This window comes from Hemiscyllium ocellatum, chromosome 20, assembly GCF_020745735.1.
Source record: "Hemiscyllium ocellatum isolate sHemOce1 chromosome 20, sHemOce1.pat.X.cur, whole genome shotgun sequence".
Taxonomy (NCBI): Eukaryota; Metazoa; Chordata; class Chondrichthyes; order Orectolobiformes; family Hemiscylliidae; genus Hemiscyllium; species Hemiscyllium ocellatum.
In genome coordinates, this window is record NC_083420.1 from 19,121,319 (window position 1) to 19,139,981 (window position 18,663).

At 41.1% G+C, this 18,663-nt stretch overlaps 1 protein-coding gene across 1 annotated transcript in view; it reads left to right on the forward strand.

Moving 5' to 3' along the window:
• pkd1a (polycystic kidney disease 1a) overlaps nucleotides 1–18,663 on the forward strand; it is a 188,922-nt gene that overhangs the window by 117,935 nt on the left and 52,324 nt on the right. Inside the window, exons 22-29 of the mRNA XM_060840959.1 lie at nucleotides 438–590; nucleotides 2,017–2,161; nucleotides 4,250–4,852; nucleotides 7,347–7,509; nucleotides 9,281–9,533; nucleotides 14,918–15,113; nucleotides 17,147–17,317; nucleotides 17,663–17,806. Of these exons, the coding sequence (XP_060696942.1) occupies nucleotides 438–590; nucleotides 2,017–2,161; nucleotides 4,250–4,852; nucleotides 7,347–7,509; nucleotides 9,281–9,533; nucleotides 14,918–15,113; nucleotides 17,147–17,317; nucleotides 17,663–17,806 (1,828 nt within the window). The remainder of the gene's footprint in view (nucleotides 1–437; nucleotides 591–2,016; nucleotides 2,162–4,249; nucleotides 4,853–7,346; nucleotides 7,510–9,280; nucleotides 9,534–14,917; nucleotides 15,114–17,146; nucleotides 17,318–17,662; nucleotides 17,807–18,663) is intronic.

Consider the following 18,663-nt stretch of genomic DNA (forward strand, 5'->3'; position numbering starts at 1 on the left):
GACACACAGAGTGAAAGTTTGAGCTGTGGGGCATTGAGGATTAGGGAAGGAATTTGAGATTTGTGCCTGGTTTAAGGTGCATCAGCCAGACTTCCTTAAGGGTAATTAAGTATGGCAGTAAAATTCTGGCGGCACTTACATTTGAAACATAAATGAACTAAAAGAAGGCTGAAATCATAGCTTGTAGAATGTACTTTAATCTGGGCTGAACTTGTAACAAACAAGTAGAAAAATGAGCAAAAATTACAAAGATTTGAGCAATTTACAGCCCTATAACAGGAAGTTCCAGTCTAAAAGATCATTGAACACGAGGTGTGAAGATGGCATGAGGTCTGTTACACTTGAGCCAGACATTAGCCTGCAATAAGAAGTGTTAATACCTCATCTGATCATTACTAAATTATGTCAATTTCATGTTTTAAATATGTCCCCTGCAGTACGAGAGAAGCAAAGTCTTTGAAAAGGTGTGGACAAATGACACAATTAGCAGGATTAACATCCGCAGTAACATCACGTTGGCCCTTACTTCCTTGGAGGTCAGCACTGTGGATGACATCCAGCAGATTTCTGCAGCATTGGCACAGTGTACGGTAAGAACTTGCTCATTTTCTATCTCAAGAATAAAAAATAGTGCCTTTAGTAACCTCATCAAACAGGAGCGATCACTTGGAAATTCATTCAGAGAGTGCAATTAAGTGGTTTAAGTTTAAAATGACATGATTTTGGCAAAAGAACCACAGAATAGGGGAGTTTTTTTTGACATGACATATATCTACCATCTGCACTGCCTGAGAAGATGGTAGAAGCAAATTCATTAATAATTTTTGAATATCATAGGACCATACAGCAGGGAAGGAAACCATTTGGCTCTTTGAGCCTGGTCAAGATGACATACGGCTTGGAGAGGAACTTGCAGATGGGGGTATACCTATGTGTCTGCTGTGCTTGTGCTTCTGAGTAGGAAAGGAAGCATGTTTGGAAGGTGGTGTTGAAGGAGCTGTGGTGAGTGCCTGCAGTGCATTTTGTGAAAAGTACACACTGCTGCCATCATGCATCAGAGCGAAGGGAGTGAATATTGAAGATGATTGTATGAGTGCTAATCAAGCAGAATTCTTGTGTCCAGAATGTTATTGAGCCTCTTGAGTGTTATTGGATCTGCAACCATGGAGACACGTGAAGAGTATTCTGTCAACTTCCGGAATTGTGCCTTGTGGATAATGGACATACATCAGGAGACATGAGGGAAGTTGCTCATCACAAAATTTCCAGCCTCTGCCCTCTGTTCTTGTAGCTACAGTATTACTATGGCCAGTCCACTTCATTTTCTTGGTGAAAACAAGGACTGCAGATACTGGAAACCAGTCTAGATTAGAGTGATGCTGGAAAAGCACATCGGGTCAGGCAGCATCCAAGGAGCAGGAAAATCAACATTTCGGGCAAAAACCCTTCGTCAGGAATAGAGCTCAACCCACATGGACTCCTGACCACCTTTAAACCAGCAGAGTTCAGAACTGAACAGGACAAATAGTACAGACTACAGATTCAAAAACACCAGTAACGGTTCTCCTTGAAGATCCTTCGCTCTCACTCCAATTTCTTGTTATTGGTAACCCCAAGGATGTTGATAGTGGGGGATTCAATGATAGTAGTGCCATTTGAACATAAAGGGGTGAATGGTTAGATTCTCGCTCTTTGAAATGTTAATTACCCAGTACTTGGGTGGTATGAGTGTTACTTACCTCTTATCAGCTAAATCCAGATGTTGGTCTAATCTTGCTGTACATGGACATGAACTGCATTATTTGAGGAATTGGAAAATTTTTCAGTTTTGTAATTCATTGCTTGAATAATTTAGTGGATTGGTTTTAGCTGAATTAACCTTTGAGGGCTAGCAAACCTTTCGAGTGCCTTTCCTAAGATTAGTTGCAACATGTTACTGAGATGAAAGGATTCTGGAAGATCTTAGGAAAAGTTTGACTCATCCTTTAATCACTTTTCTTTTGTTCTTTTTGCCAGGTCATCAGCAAAGAATTAATTTGTAGCAAATGTCAGAACCAGACATTGTTTGCCCTGGACAACATGATAGCAGTTCTCCAAAAGGAAACTGGACAGGGTAAAATGACACCCACCTCCATTGGGGATAATATCCTTGTCACTGTGGGTAAGTTCAAAATTCTGGTAAATGGAAACACAAGTATAGTTATAAAGTGATTGTGGGTGTAAATCAGTGTTGTCCAATACTGTTGCCACTCAACACACACATAGCAAATTGATGCTCTTCATCAAGGTGAGAGATTTCAATAAGATTGACATTTGGATTCTGCAGTGGCATATTCTACCAAGGATGTGGTTCCAACTTGTCCGACCAAAGTAGATAGACAATAGGTGCAGGAGTAGGCCATTCTGTCCTTTGACCCTGCACCACCATTCAATATGATCATGGTTGATCATCCTTAATCAGTATCCTGTTCCTGTCTTATCTCCATAACCCTTGATTCCACTATCCTTGAGAGCTCTATCCAACTCTTTCATAAATGAATCCAGAGATTGGGCCTCCACTGCCCTCTGGGGCAGTGCATTCCACACAGCCACCACTCTCTGGGTGAAGAAGTTTCTCCTCATCTCTGTCCTAAATGGTCTACCCCGTATTTTTAAGCTGTGTCCTCTGGTTCGGCACTCACCCATCAGCGGAAACAATGTTTCCTGCCTCCAGAGTGTCCAATCCTTTAATAATAATCTATGTCTCAATCAAATCCTCTCTCAGTCTTCTAAACTCAAGGGTATACAACCCAGTTGCTCCAGTCTTTCAGTGTAAGGTAATCCCGTCATTCCAGGAATTGACCTCGTGAACCTACGCTGCACTCCCTCAATAGCCAGAATGTCTTTCCTCAAATTTGGAGACCAGAACTGCACACTGTACTCCAAATATGGTCTCACCAGGGCCATGTACAGCTGCAGAAGAACCTCTTTGCTTCTGTACTTAATCCCTCTTGTTATGAAGGCCAGCATGCTATTAGCCTTCTTCACTACCTGCTGTACCTGCATGCTTACCTTCATTGACTGGTGTACAAGAACACCCAGATCTCTCTGTACTGCCCCTTTACCTGAATTGATTCCATTTAGGTAGTAATCTGCCTTCCTGTTCTTGCCACCAAAGTGGATAATCATACATTTATCCACATAAAACTGCATCTGCCATGCCTCTGCCCACTCACCTAACATATCCAAGTCACCCTGTAATCTCCTAACATCATCAGATTTCACCCTGCCTCCCAGCTTAGTATCATCAGCAAATTTGCTAATGTTATTACTAATACCATCTTCTATATCATTAACATATATTGTAAAAAGCTGCGGTCCCAGTACTGATCCCTGCGGTACCCACTGGTCACTGCGTGCCATTCCGAAATGGAGCCGTTTATCACTACCCTTTGTTTCCTATCAGCCAACCAATTTTCAATCCAAATTAGTACTTTGCCCCCAATGCCATGCGCGTAATTTTGCTCACTAACCTCCTATGTGGGACTTTATCAAAAGCTTTCTGAAAGTCCAGGTACACTACATCTACTGGATCTCCCTCGTCCATCTTCAGAGTTATATCCTCGAAACATTCCAGAAGATTAGTCAAGCATGATTTCCCCTTCATAAATCCATGCTGTCCAGAAAGATCTCGTTCTCTCGGATGAGCCTAAGGTCCTTGATAATGTCCTACAGGAGAAACAATCCCTTACATTAAAGAAAATTTGGAGCCTGACTTAATTATGCTATGAAGTAGTAAGGCCTCTGTTAAAGAAGTGAAAACATGTTGACATACATTAATTGCTACATTACAACTAAACACTATGTACTGATTAGATGCTGCTACTAATACTATTTTTTGACAGAACTGCTGTCACAATGCAGTACACTACTGTTCACCTTTATTCTTGTTCCTCTATCCCACATCATCCTTGGGAGATTGTGACAAAACTTGCCCATTCTTTGTGTGTGTTTTGTACCTTGTGGCAAATATAGTGAACATTGAGATCCGATTGGACTGCATTGGTCTTTCTCAAAAATTAAAAAAAGGTCTCAGCTTTGCGCAAAGATGTAAAACAAGTCGGCAACTTAGTATCTTCACTTTATGGAATCACATTTTCTCTAATGTCAACAATGTACAGGAGGGGAATCATTCTCTCAACCATTTTCCTAGCAGCAGACAATGCTACTGAATGAATGTCTTTCACATTGCAATTTGTTTGTTCTATAGGAGGTCTGATCGATATGACTAATCAGTTGGTTCCAGTGATGAATAAGGTCTCCAGGCCATCTATGTACAAACCCGAATTGGTGGCGACAAAGGCCTATGATCTGTCCATGAAATTGATGCAGATACTGATGGGTACACGGGTCCTGAATGAAGAACCTTTGAGTGTGTCGGGTGCAAGGATGTGGGCACAGGGCAAGAGGGCTGACCCTGGCCATCTGCTGTGCTTTGCCAACAAGTCAGGCTGCCAGTTCTCCATCCCGCCATCCTTCAACAGCATATTTTCCAACCTTAGTGATGTAACACAGGTCATGTTCCTCGTGGACTCCAATCCCTTTCCTTATGGCTACATAAAGAATTACACCATTTCCAGCAAAGTGGCTTCCATTGAGTTCAAGACTGACAATGGGTCGCAGATCCCCATTGAAAGCTTGGGTTCAGAGAAGGCCATTACTGTTAGCGTGTCGACCAACTCTGCCATCAGAAATGTCACTGTTAATACAACTGTTATTGCCGCGAGGAGATCAATAACTGTGAATGTCACCTCTGGAAATTTGAATGAAAAGGCTGGGCTTCACATTCAAGTCACATACACAGTTTTAAACGGTATGTATAAGAAAATTGAGATAATTCTAAAGAGGACAAGAGGATATATAAACAGTCGGAATAGGGGTCACCTTAAATCTGCTCTGGCATTCAGTAAAATCATGGCTGATCTGATTATTCCACCTTCTCATCTACCCAGATGTTCTTTCAGCCCACGCTCCCCCTTTCTCATCAAGAACTTACCTCTGCCTTTAAAAATATTCAAAGACTTTGCTTACACAGTTTTCTGAGGAAATGAGTCCCATAGATTGATGAGCCCCATCCCCACCATAAGAAAGGAAAAGAATCCTTCCTATTGCCTTGGAGGTTCCTCACCAGTCCTGAGCAGATGTCCCAAACCATGGTAAAACAACTGTTTGAACTCTCCAGTTTGAGAGAAGTCATTGGATTCAAATAGCAACTCTATTTCTCTCTCTACTGATGCTGCCAGACCTGCAGAGTTTCAACTGCCAGACCTGCAGAGTTTCAACAGCATTTTCAGTTTTTACTTCTGCACCCTTGCTCCTTGCTGCAGGGAAATGTGTCAGCCTCTCTCACTGTACAGTCCCCTATACCCACTACATTCTTTTTTGCTTCCCCTAGAGTCATAGAGATGTACAGCATGGAAACAGACTCTTCAGTCCAACCCTTCCATGCCGACCAGATATCCCAACCCAATCTAGTCCCACCTGCCAGCACTCGGCCCATATCCCTCCAAACCCTTCCTATTCATGTACCCATCCAAATGGCTCTTAAATGTTGCAATTGTGCCAGCCTCCACCACTTCTTCTGGCAGCTCATTCCATACACGTACCACCCTCTGCGTGAAAAGGTTGCCCCTTTGGTCTCTTTTATATCTTTCCCCTCTCACCCTAAACCTATGCCCTCTAGTTCTGGACTCCCTAATCCCAGGGAAAAGACTTTGTCTATTTATCCTATCCATGCCCCTCATAATTTTGTAAACCTCTATAAAGTCACCCCTCGGCCTCCAACGCTCCAGGGGAAACAGCCCCAGCCTGTTCATCTCTTTATACCTCAAATCCTCCAACCCTGGCAATATCCTCGTAAATCTTTCCTGAACCCTTTCAAGTTTCACAACATCTTTCAATAGGCAGGAGACCAGAATTGCACGCAGTATTCCAACAGTGGCCTAACCAATGTCCTGTACAGCCGCAACATGACCTCCCAATTCCTGTACTCAATACTCTGACCAATAAAGGAAAGCATACCAAACGCCTTCTTCACTATCCTATCTACCCGCAATTCCACTTTCAAGGAGTTATGAACCTGCACTCTAAGGATTATTTGTTCAGCAACACTCCCTAGGACCTTACCATTAAGTGTGTAAGTCCTACTAAGATTTGCTTTACTAAAATGCAGCACCTCGCATTTATCTGAATTAAACTCCATCAGCCACTTCTCAGCCCATAGGCCCATCTGGTCCAGATCCTGTTGTAATCTGAGGTAACCCTCTTTGCTGTCCACTGCACCTCCAATGTTGGTGTCATCTGCAAACATGCTTACTAACTATACCTCTTATGCTCGCGTCCAAATCATTTATGTAAATGACAAAAAGTAGAGGACCTAGCACCAATCCTTGTGGCACTCAGCTGTTACAGACCTCCAGTCTGGAAAACAACTCTCCATCTCCACCCTCTGGCCTTTGAGCCAGTTCTGTATCCAAACGGCTAGTTCTCCCTTTATCCCATGAGATCAAACCTTGCTCATCAGTCTCCCATGGGGAACTTTGTCAAACACCTTACTGAAGTCCATATAGATCACATCTACCGCTCTGTCCTCATCAATTTTCTTTGTTACTTCTTCAAAAAACTCAGTCAGGTTTGTGAGACATGATTTCCCACGCACAAAGCCATGTTGACTATCCCTAATCAGTCCTTGCCTTTCCAAATACATTTATATCCTGTCCCTCAGGATTCTCTCCAATAGCTTGCCCACCACCGAGGTCAGGCTCACTGGTCTGTTGTTCCCTGGCTTGTCTTTACCGCCCTTCTTAAACAGTGGCACCACGTTTGCTACCCTCCAGTCTTCCTACTTGAATGGTTTCTTGTACGATGAAACCATGGTCTGTAAGATCATTTGCTTTGTTGCCCCTGCCCTAATCATCAAGCTGACAGTACGTCAGACCTGTTGGACAGTTTCAAAGGCCAAGGTATCTGCATAGCTTTCCTCTGAGCCCTCTTACCTGCTTTACTTGCAGGCTCACAATATTTTCCCTGACCACTGACCAAATTATAAATCCCAAACCTGCAGGATGCAGCCATCTTCTGGAAAAAAGGGTCCAGGTAACTTGCCCCTCCCTAGTCAGTCTGCAGCTTGTTCTTTAGCTCATGAACTCTGTGCTGATGTTCCTTAAGCTGCAGACACTTATCACAGACATGTTTTCCCTGGAATATAATGACATGCAAGAGCTGCTAGTTCTGCAGTTGCAACACGTCACATATGTGATAGCACGTTACATAATATAATTGTGGTATTTCTGTTAATTCTATTGCAGATTCAGGAGCTGTCATTGCCAATGAAGCTGAGCCCTTCATTTTGGTGCTCCTCCACAACTCAACAAACCCAAATGAGCAAAATTTCAAAGCCAGAAAGAAGATTGGTTTAGAATCAGTAAAAGGATCAGATCATAAGCTCTACACCTTCTTCTTGTCACCAGAGTAAGCTTTCTTCAAATATGTATTTTGAAATGTTTCTATCAAAATCTGCAATTAACATTAACCCAAAACTACCGTAAGGGAATGCCTGAGAGCTTTCATTGGGAAAATGTATTGTCCTTTATGTGAAAAAGTTTGCTTCTTAATTGCCAGACAAACTTGTTCAGCATGATTTGACGGAGTTGGGAAGATTGGCAAAACTGAGCAGCTGGTTTGAACGTCATTGCATGTTCATCCATAAGTCATTCTCCATCTCCTGGCAACCATACCCTTGCCTTTTTAATCCCTGTTTCTAAGGAGATTGCACAGAGGTTAATGACATTTTGGAGGAAGGAAGTTAAGAAAGACATGAAGCTGCAGTCCATGGCAATGCAAGTTTTAAATTTTATAAGCAAGCTTTATTATCATTTCATCAAAGATGTGGCCAGGCTTCCACTTAAGAGAACAGTCAAACATCGGTGATGTTTCTGAGAGAATGGAGTCACATGTAGATCAGATCAGGTATGGATGGCAGGTTTTCTTAAGGATGTCAATGATGGTTTATATAGCCATCATTATCAATTAATTAAAATTCCTCCAGCAGCTGTAGTGAGGTTTGAACTTGTGCTCCAGATGAGTAGCTTGGCAGCCGGATTACTAGACTAACGACATTAACACCATGTCATCGTCACCCAAGGCTACGATTATCTTCTGAAGACTAATGTCATGGCTGGTGCTAGTCATAAAGATATAAATGCGGTTTCCTTAAGCTAATGCACTGTTCCATTTCATCTGTCTCCCACTCCCCTCAGTAACATTCTAACTTCAGGCATGTGAAGATTGCCCACACAGGCAAAACTCCCATCTCCTCAACCTGCCCACTGTGCCTGTGCTACCTTCAACGTTGCTTGTCTCCCAGAAGACTGGGCTGGCAATCCATGCCGTGAGCTAAAAAATCCCAGATGGGAAAATCACCGTCCCTATACTGGGATTTAGTGAGTGACTCCATCGGCACAGAGCTTGTGGAGAGTAACCCCACTTCCATTGAGTTTGCATGCCACAATCAGATACAGAAGTCATTAGGCAATTAGTCACCTGAATTCATGGGCTTCTGTGCCTGCTCAAAGCCAGGTATCCACCTTACATGAGCTGCCAGTCATTCAGATACCTAGCAACTCTTAAGCTCCCAGCAACACCACTGAGAAAGGTGGCTATGTCCTGGACTGCAGCAGGGTAACAATGGGAGCCCACAGAGCAGGGCAAATAGGCAGAAGTGTTGGCTGTAGACAGATAGGCCCTGCCATGTTGGGAGTTAGAATAGTCAAAACAGGAAGGCCTTTCTGCAGTAGGTACAGTGGAGGGAGGGGAGTGGCAAGGGTGCATGATGATCTGACCACAAGCCTGTAAACTGCTTGACAAGCTTTGCTACATAGTGTGCCCTCTCCCACCCTGTAAAGTTACAGTATTTGTGAGACAAGATGAATAATTTGCTTCTTATGGATCTCAGTGTGTTTCCATCTAACGTGTTGCTGATAAAACACCAGTGGAGGCAGAAAAAAAGCAAATCTGTCAAGCCTTACCAGTTCCCCCAATTGTTCACCCTCTACCCACCCCAGTCATTTGATAGGTTATTCCTGAGTGGGATGAGCTATAGTCTATGATATCTGCTTATGACATGGTCAGAATGTAGGTAATAGAGTAAGAAAAGGACATTGGCAGATTGTTGAAATTTAAACTGTAATAATCAAAGTGCTTACCATCCAATGGTTATTTATTTCATTTTTTTTTTCCCCAGTACTGATGACACAACAAAAGATTACTATTTGAATATCACAAACTTTTATACCTCATCCTCTGTTCAAGTTGCTGTCGGAGTCTACACATCACTCTGCCAGTATTTCAATATGACTGCAATGAGCTGGAAAACTGATGGGATTTTACCATTAGAAGATACAACACCAGATATGGCCGTGTGCTTAACACAACACCTGACAGCATTTGGAGCAAGCCTTTTTGTGCCTCCTAATTCAGTTGTATTTATCAATCCTGTGAGTACTTAGTGTCTTAATATACAAATATCTCAGAACTCCTGCATTTCTAACCCCTTGCCCATCACTGAATTCTATCACTGTTCAGCTGTGCTCAGCTACCTGGACCCTGAGCTACGGAATTCTCTTCTCAAATCTCTCTTCTGCTTTTTTGTCCTTTTAAGTCCCTCTGTAAAATCTACCTCCATTACCATGCATTCGGTCACCTGTCCTAATATCTTTTGGTATGGTTCAGTTTGGCAATGTTTTTGATAATCCTATGGAGCTCCTTGACATGGATTGCTATGTTACGATTACATGTAAATGAAACTTGTTGTCGTTCCATACGCTGTTTCAATTCCAACTGATGTTATTGCTGGACAAGTCAGATCTCAGACTGAAATCTGGCTTGATGGATTGTATTTTGTATTTTTGGTTTGAATGCGGTCTTCTTTCCCAGAAATACAAACGTGCAATGCTGCAGTTTTTTTAATGCTAAAGTAAGTTTAAATGCATAAGAAATGAAGATATAGTAGTTAAAACCAAGTAATTTGCAAAAATAAAAAAAACAAAAGAATGTAGATACTAGAAATCAGAAACAAAAACAGAAATTGTTGGAAAAACTCAGTAGGTCTGGCAGCATCTGTGGAACGAGAACAGAGTTAACATTTTGGCCCCAGTGACTCATGCTGGAGTCTTCAGTTCTGGAGAAGGATTAGTGGACTGCAATGTTAATTCGCCTTCCTCTCCACAGATGCTGTCAGACCTGAGTTTTTCCAGCAATTTCCGTTTTTCTATTTATGTATAACACAAGTTGAAAGATTTCAAACGCGGTGTAAAATAACCCCAAAGCCGTATCCTCACCAGAGATAATTCCTTCTCTTTCCCATCTTTAAAGCTTAATCTACTGTGTCCCTCAATTCCCTGTCCTTGGAATCTAATAAACTCTTCTTTGAATCTTTATACAATTGAGCTCTGGTTCGGAATTTTCAAATTAACTCTTTACACTATTGCAACCAATTGCTTAACAGTTTTAAACTATCTCACTTTCGAAGCAACAGTCTTCCAGATTCACTTTTAGCAGCAACGTTTGCAAAACTGCCCAACCCAAAAAGGCTTTCTTCAAGCTGTGGGCGTTTCCCCTGAGCCAGAAAAGAAATTCCAAAATCTATTGACTGAAATCTAATGCATAATTGTTATTCCTATTCACTCAGAAACTTGTGAATGTATATAAATTCCCATTATCCCCCAACAATTATCTTTCATGTCTGTTTTTAAAAAAAATAATCACCATAGCTACACAAATGCTTGCAAATGAATCATTATAGCTCTTCTCGCTCAAACACACACACACACACACACATGCACATAGACTACATGCCACTAGTTCAAAATCGAAACTCTAAAAAATTTGCATAAAAATATGTATAAACCTCACAATTTCTATCATTGCATGGAAGGAAGTAAAATCAAGGTTGCAGTGTAGTGCCAAACTTTATTGTCCTCTGCTTATTTGCCTATAAGCTGCACAGGCTGTTCCACAGGTCATGAGCTCTGCTTACAGATCTTAGGGTTAACCATAAGAACATTCTTCCCACAACTGTGCAGCTGCCTTAAATATAGATGAAACATCTGGGGCACAGAGGGCAATCCAAGTGAGTAATGTATGTGCTCCATCTGCAGCTGGAGAAGGGCCAATTGCATGAGGCCTCCAACCTAAGGGTCCACTCCACCCAACCCTACTGAATACTCAATCAGTCCCCTCCCTGCTCAACCCTTGTCTTTCTGCCAAACAATGTCTTTGACCCGGTCATAGAATACACTACTGAAAATTCTGAGAAATTCAGTAAGTAACTCCACAAATTGCAGGTACTTCATAGAACTCCAGCAACGTTGTTTAAAATAATGTCAGTCTGTTTAACAAAAAAGTCTGTTTTACATGAAAGGCTTCAGAAGGAGACAGACATTGAATGATTCATTGCAAGCCGAACAAAGTACTTCCACTGTAGTGGGACATTTTTTGTCAGTATTCAAGACTCCACTTAAGGGTGGAAACATGTTTGTTCAGTAGTTTCAACTTGGTTTCTTAGTCTCAGCACCACAACATAATGTGTTCTGATGCCTTTTCTTACATACAGTATAATCTCTCGTCTCACCAAATTTTCCAAAAAGCTTTTTGGTGCCATTGTCCCTTTAACACTTCTGATGTTTTTTTCACATTTTTATTATTCATGTGTCAATTCACCTCACTGTTCATTGCAAACCACTCTGATATACAAAAAGGACTAAACTATGTATATTAAAATTGAACATAGGTTTCTCTCCTTTTCTTGATTCTGTTCTTCCAGACTTATGTTCTGACTGGGGAGGTGTATTTGGGCACTGCAACATAGGAAAAAGTATTCATTACATGTATAATACTGGCAATGATTGGGAGGGGCGCAATGTGAGATGTTGTATTGGGTGAGGAATTGCCTGGCATTGAAGTGGATTGGCTTGGGAAAGAGTTTGGCTGATTATCTTGTTTTCACATACATTCGACAAGGTTGAATGGCAGAATCCTGTGTAGCTTTTTGTCTCTTGTTGAGCATACTTCGTATTCTACATTGTACATTTTTGCAAATTTACGGTAATGTACAAAAACAGTTCATAAGAATTTATGGTTCTATTGCAGCCATCTCATTTACAAGGTTAGCTTCAGCTTAACATTTGAGTATCACCAATAACTTGACCATAGCTTCAGCTGCCTAGGCCCTAAGTTCTGGAATTCATTCTGTAAACTACTTCTGCCTCCTTCAAGAAATTCCTTAAACTTACCACTTTGATTAATGTTTGCGTCGTCTTTCTGACCATCTCCTTCCGGTATTAAATTCAGTGGGACGGTTTCGCTATATTAAAGATGTTCAATAACTTCAAGTTTTTGTTTCAACAATTAAATCAACCACGTGAACTGTTCCAAGTGCCGGTTTGGAGCATATTGACTTAACATCTGTGTTTCTTTTCTTTAAAAAATGTATTTGATGTGGCAGCGCCAGGCTTTAATAAAAGGCACAGAATGGGAGGATCAGTCATAGTAAAATGCAGTAAGCCATAGCAAATGGCTTCCATCTGCTTGTAGGAGTCGGACGTTTCTGCAGAAATGGTGTGTTTACCTTTGCATCAGTACTGAGTAGCATGTGTTCAAACTCTTTTTTTCCTGGGGCTGTTTGTTATTTGTTCCAAACTCCAACTTTCTTGATGCCAAAATTGTTTTCCTTGGGCAGGGGATGGACCTATAAGAGTTAGCTTTTTAAAGGCTGTTGCTGACAGGGAAGCACAATCCATGGTTGGAAAACGTTTGGGGTAGTTTGATTGATTTATTGTCATGTGTAACCAAGGTGCAGTGAAAAGGTTTGATTATGAGCAGTAGAAGCAGATCATAGAAAGCAAGGGGGTAACAAATCAAAAAGACTTTGAGGTATACAAGGTTACGTTGTATAGGGTGTGCGGTAGGTGAGATCAGCGTTAGCAAGGTCAGTATTATTCGAGGCTAGTGAGTATATTCATCAGCCGGGAAGAAGGTGTTCCTAAACCTGGTGTGTGTGTGTGTTTGTGTTTTTAGACTTCTGTATCTTCTGCCTGATGGAAGAGATTGTAGAAGATCATTACCAGGGGTGATGGGTCTTTGATGATGTTGGCAGCCTTTGTGTGGCAGTGAGCCGCGTAAATCAAGTTCATGGATGGAAGGTTGGCTTCTGTGATGGGTTGGACTGTGCACACCACTTTCTATGGTTTGTTATGGCTCTGGGCAGAGCGGTTGCCATACTAGGCCGTTATGCAAACGGACAGTGTGCTCTCACTGGTGTATCCGTAAGTGTTGGTGAGGGTCCTTATGGACATGCCAAATTTCCTGGGCTGTCTGAGGATATCCTTTTTTACTGTTGCATCTACTTGGGAAGTCCAAGACAGGTTGTCAGTTATCGTCGCTCCAAGGAACTTGACGCTCACTCTCCATCCTCTCAACCTTAGTTCCACTGATGTAGATGGGGATGTGTTCTCTTCCTTTCTGTGTGGGATAGTGGGGGTGCTTTTGGTGGAGGGGAGGGAGGTGGTGGTTGTTGGTCAAAGTTTCCCTCCCCTCAACCCCTAAAATGACCTAACTCCAAAATGAAAAGTTCACAATACTAAACTTGGAAGGTAAGGCATACTCTTTACAAATGTTGTAATCTCTAGTCAATCAATACGCAAGATGGAAAGATAGATTAACCCTTCTTTACCTGGAACTTAATGTGTTTTTATTTTCCCTCAACCCTTTGGGGGAAGGGGATCATGGTATGAAATTAGTTTTGGATTTCTGATTTTAGTGGTTTTGCATCAGATGGCTCTATAAATTATCCCACTGACACTTGAAAAATATTATGAATGGATTAAAATAAGATAATGATCTGTGTTTGTGATGTTGATTTCATTTGAAAGGCAGCATATCCAATAGTACAGTATTCCCTCAAGACTATATTGGACTGCCAAGCTTGTTGAACAAGCAGTCAAGCCTGAAGTGGGACTTGAACCCAGGACCTTGTGGTTCATAGGCAACATTCTATTAACTGAACCACAGCTAATACTATAGCAGTTATGAGTCCTAGAAATGCTGAGGAGGAATTGCTCTTGACTCACATATTTCACACAAAAACATTTCTTCCTCCAGCACATTCACTAATCGCAGAAGGTATCTCAAAACTGAATATGATCCAGTGGTCTCCATTCACAAGATAAATAATAAGGCCATTTGACTTCTCTGAACACAATATCAGAAATGAATCCCTTCTTAAAACATTTTTAACGTATACACAAGGAGTATAAGGCAAAAAAAAGGACCAAGATATATCTTCCATGAGAAGACAATAGCTGTTTCAGACAGGTTAATAGAAGACTCCTGGGTTGCAGGCCTTTTCCACAAAGCATTTCAATGGGAGGTCAAAACTGACCAATAGGTGTTCTTTGTTTGCAAAGAGACAAGTGAAAAAACCTCCCTGTCCAACCAATTCTGAATGAATCTGCCTCGACTACCCATTCATACCTTGCAATTTGATAATAACTTTGAAAAGTAAATTGGGTAAGTGCTTAAAGGGAAAAAAAAATTGCTGGGCTATGAGGAACAAGCAGATGAGTTGGATTAATTGCATAGCTCTGCAAAAGAGAGAGTGTAAATGCAGTGGACTAAGTGGTCTCCTTGCTGCATAATTCTATGATTTATTGATTGTATTTCAGAGAGTTGGATGACAAGTAGCTAATCTGCCTCCAGCACCTCCCTAACTATGAGAGAAAAGTTTGAATTTCACACTGTTAGAATGCTTTATGAAGACATGTGGTAGGCTGACAGTATGAAGAGAAACTTACTTTCTCTCTGCTCCTTTTATTTCAATCAGCCTTCACCTGTTATAAAGAATTACATCGTCTTGCTAACGTGTGGTATCTGCTTTGTCATCTACGCGGTTTCTGCTGTCATCGTTCGTAAGCTGGACCTGATCGACATTAATCGAGTTGGAATTATTCCCCTTTGTGGAAAGGATGGATTCTACAAGTATGAGATCCTGGTAAAAACTGGATGGGGCAGAGGGTCAGGTGAGAGATTGTTTTGTACATTCTGTGGTCATTGTGTCTTTTATTTCTTAAGCTGTTCTGAAATGAAGGACATGGAGGCCCTTTACATTGAGGAGATGATAAAGTATTAATCCATCAAAGGCATAGTAAACCCAAATTAGTTGAAGTGATAACAGTTCTGTGCACTTTTAGAAAGTAGTTTAGACCTGATTTTGATTAACTACCGAGGTCCACTTCTTTGAAAGAGGGAAAGGAACACCAGCGAAGAGGAAACTTTAAGGGTTTTTGCTTTGCAGTAAAAAGCATCTGTGTTCTGAATAAAGCCGTTTTATTTTACCAAATTGTTATTGGCTTTCAAAATATCAGATAACTTCTGGGGAGGTTTCAAGGCCCCCTTAATGTAAATGTGGGGTGAAATTAAACACACCCTGAGCTTGTGCTCAATATTGCTAACAGAATGTTGATAGTTTAAAGCTATTAGATTGGTGTAAAGGTCACTGAAATAAAGTTGGTGGACAGAAACTTGATTTAACATCAAGACTGCAAGAGAGGTTATGATGCTTCAATATGCTTATCCTATTTTCAAAGGATCTTGATGTACAAAAAAGCTACTGCTGCCAAGGTTGTAGCACCAGAAGCTGCTGTCTTATAATGGAGAGACCAGAAACTCATTTGAAGTGAGCAGTTTTGTTGAGATCAGACTGAAAAACAAGGGAAGACCTTTGTCTGTTATATGTAAGATCAGATAAATCTGTTATACGAAGTAGTGGCTGAAGCAGACCAAGGATCTGCCTGTACACTGACAAATAGTAAGACTATCATGGCTTTTTGCTGCAGTTTGGTGAATAATCAACAATGATCTGATTCTGTTCAGAGAGCTGAAGAACAGATATGTAGACATATCCACCTTGTCCTTCATTGCCAGTACATTCCTCCCATGTCTAACTGGTAGCCAAAGACCCCTGTCTCTCACTTTATCTGCTCAGGAAGACTTTTGGAGCAAATAATTCCTCGGTTACGTTTGCACTGATGGATTGAGGCCCCAAGATCAGATATTTGTAAATTTCAAGATGGGATGAAATTAATTAACAGTTTTAAACAAAGGTGTTTTTCATTCTGCACCAGCATTTCCCCCTGTCAAAGATATTGCTGCATGACCATTTACAGTTAATAATTTCTTGATTGGAACTGCTTGGACTAGAATCACATTCTGTGTCAGTTATCTGGTATTTTCAAAACCAGTTACAATTTGGTATTCAAATCTTTGGCTGAATGAAGTTTCCTTTGATTGCTTTTATGAATCCCCTTCAGTATGTTGAAAACCCCCAGTTAGATTACCACAAAGTCATTTTTTTTTATTTTCAGGAAGCTGTGTATCTGGTTTTCTTGGCTTCCCACCTATTTAAAATTTCTGGTGCCTAAATATCCTTCGTTGGTTAGCCCTTTGTCACTTATGACTCAGTTGGTAGTACTGTCGTTTGAGTTACAGGGATCTGGGTGCGAGTCCCTCCCCTGGCTTCAGCACAAGTCTCAAGGCAAACACTCCAGTTCAGGGGAAGGGGGAGGGAGTGCTGTACTTTCAGAGATGCCATACTTCAGATTAAACATTCAATCAATGCCCCAACTGCCTCCCCTCTTCAAAATTTAAAGATGCTGCGGCATTATTTCAAAGAGTAGAGGAGTTTCCTCAAGGCTTCTTGCCAGTATTGACTCCATAATCGACATTATTAAAATCAATGATCTGGCCATTATTGCATTGCTGTTTTTGAGAGTTTGCTGTGCACAAATTGGGTACTGCCTTTCGTAAATTATAACCATAACTTCCCCTCGAAAGCTGTTAAGTGCTTTGAGCCGTCCATTGTTGTGAGAAAGTGCCATATAAATGCAAGTCTTGGTTTTCTTTAATTCTGCATACTCTTAGAAAAACTACCTTGCCATTTGATGAGGTGATGAAAACTGTTAATACGCCTTGTACATAGTACTGAATCAAAGTAAGAGTTGTGAAGTTTATATTTGACGAGTCTGATGTGCAGTTACCTTTCACAAACCAACAGGCACATCATCTCACGTGGGAATCAGCCTGTATGGCAGAGAGGACAAGAGTGGTTACAGACACCTGGACAATGAGGATGCTTTTCACAGGAACAGTGTGGACTTATTTCAGATTGCGACTGACAACAGCCTTGGTAACATCTGGAAGATTCGGGTCTGGCACGATAATAAAGGTTATAGATACTTTGTCTAATCACCAGCAACAATGGCCAAATGTCACATCTTGTGTCTAAGTACAAATCATCATAATCTGACATGAAAATTAACATTCAATCATAAATAATAGTTTGTGATATTAGGGTACGAATATTTACATGATTGTTTACCTCAATCCAGGTTCAGTAAACATAATGTTGATTATAGTAAAAAATGAGGTCTGCAGATGCTGGAGATCACAGCTGAAAATGTGTTGCTGGTCAAAGCACAGCAGGCCAGGCAGCATCTCAGGAATAGGGAATTCGATGTTTTGAGCATAAGCCCTTCATAATGTTGATTATGCCTGACCTTTTCCTCATTAGGTCTTACCCCATCGTGGTACCTTCAGCATGTAATAATTAAGGATCTACAGACCAATAACAGTTACTATTTCTTGGTCAATGACTGGTTAGCTGTTGACAATGAGAAGAATGAAGGTCTGGTGGAAAAGGAGGTCCTAGCTGCAAGTAAGTCCATTTGCTTGGAGGAAATATCGACACCAATATGGTCATATCTCTTGAGGTCTGCTCAACCAATTATAGGATTCACCCAAATAGAACAGCAATAGGAGACTATTCAACCCTTTAAGCCAGTTCTGCCGTTCAAAGGATTATGTTTCATCTGATCTTAACTCCACCTGCCTATCTTGATGAAAAATCTTAGCAATGTCAGTTTTAGTATTTCCATTTGGACCTCAACAGATGTTTTGGGGGTGAGAACCCTAGATATCTGTGATCCTTTTGAGCTTTAATTTTTAAGGTAATATCACCCTTGCTTTGACTTAACTAAAGGGAATAGTTCCTATCTACTCTATCATAACTTTTAATCTTATGTGTAATTATGTGATCGCTTAATCTTCTGTGGCCAAGTGAAAGTTAGACCACCCTATTGTCAACAATGAGCTCTAACTATGTAATAAGAAGGGAAAGTACTCAAGATACTCAGCGGGTCTGGCAGAATCTGAGGAGAGAGAAACCAAGTTAACATTTCGAGTTCACTATGACTCTAGACCCAATGTGACTCCAAGGGTCATACTGGACTTGAAATGGTAACTCCCTACAGTCGCTGCTAGACCTACTGAGTTGCTCCAGCATTTTCTGTTCTTAGTCCAGATCTCTAGCAGATGCAGTACTATGCTTTTATTTGAGCTGTAACTGTGTGGCAGTTCAGTAATTCAATCTTTGCACTTTTTCTGTCTGGCACACCTTCTTACACTTCATTTCTCTTGAAAACCATTCTCTTCGCACAACCACACTTCCTCATAGCCCAGGCCTGTAAAATTATCTAATACAGTGATTCACAGAATATGTAAAACTTAGGGCTG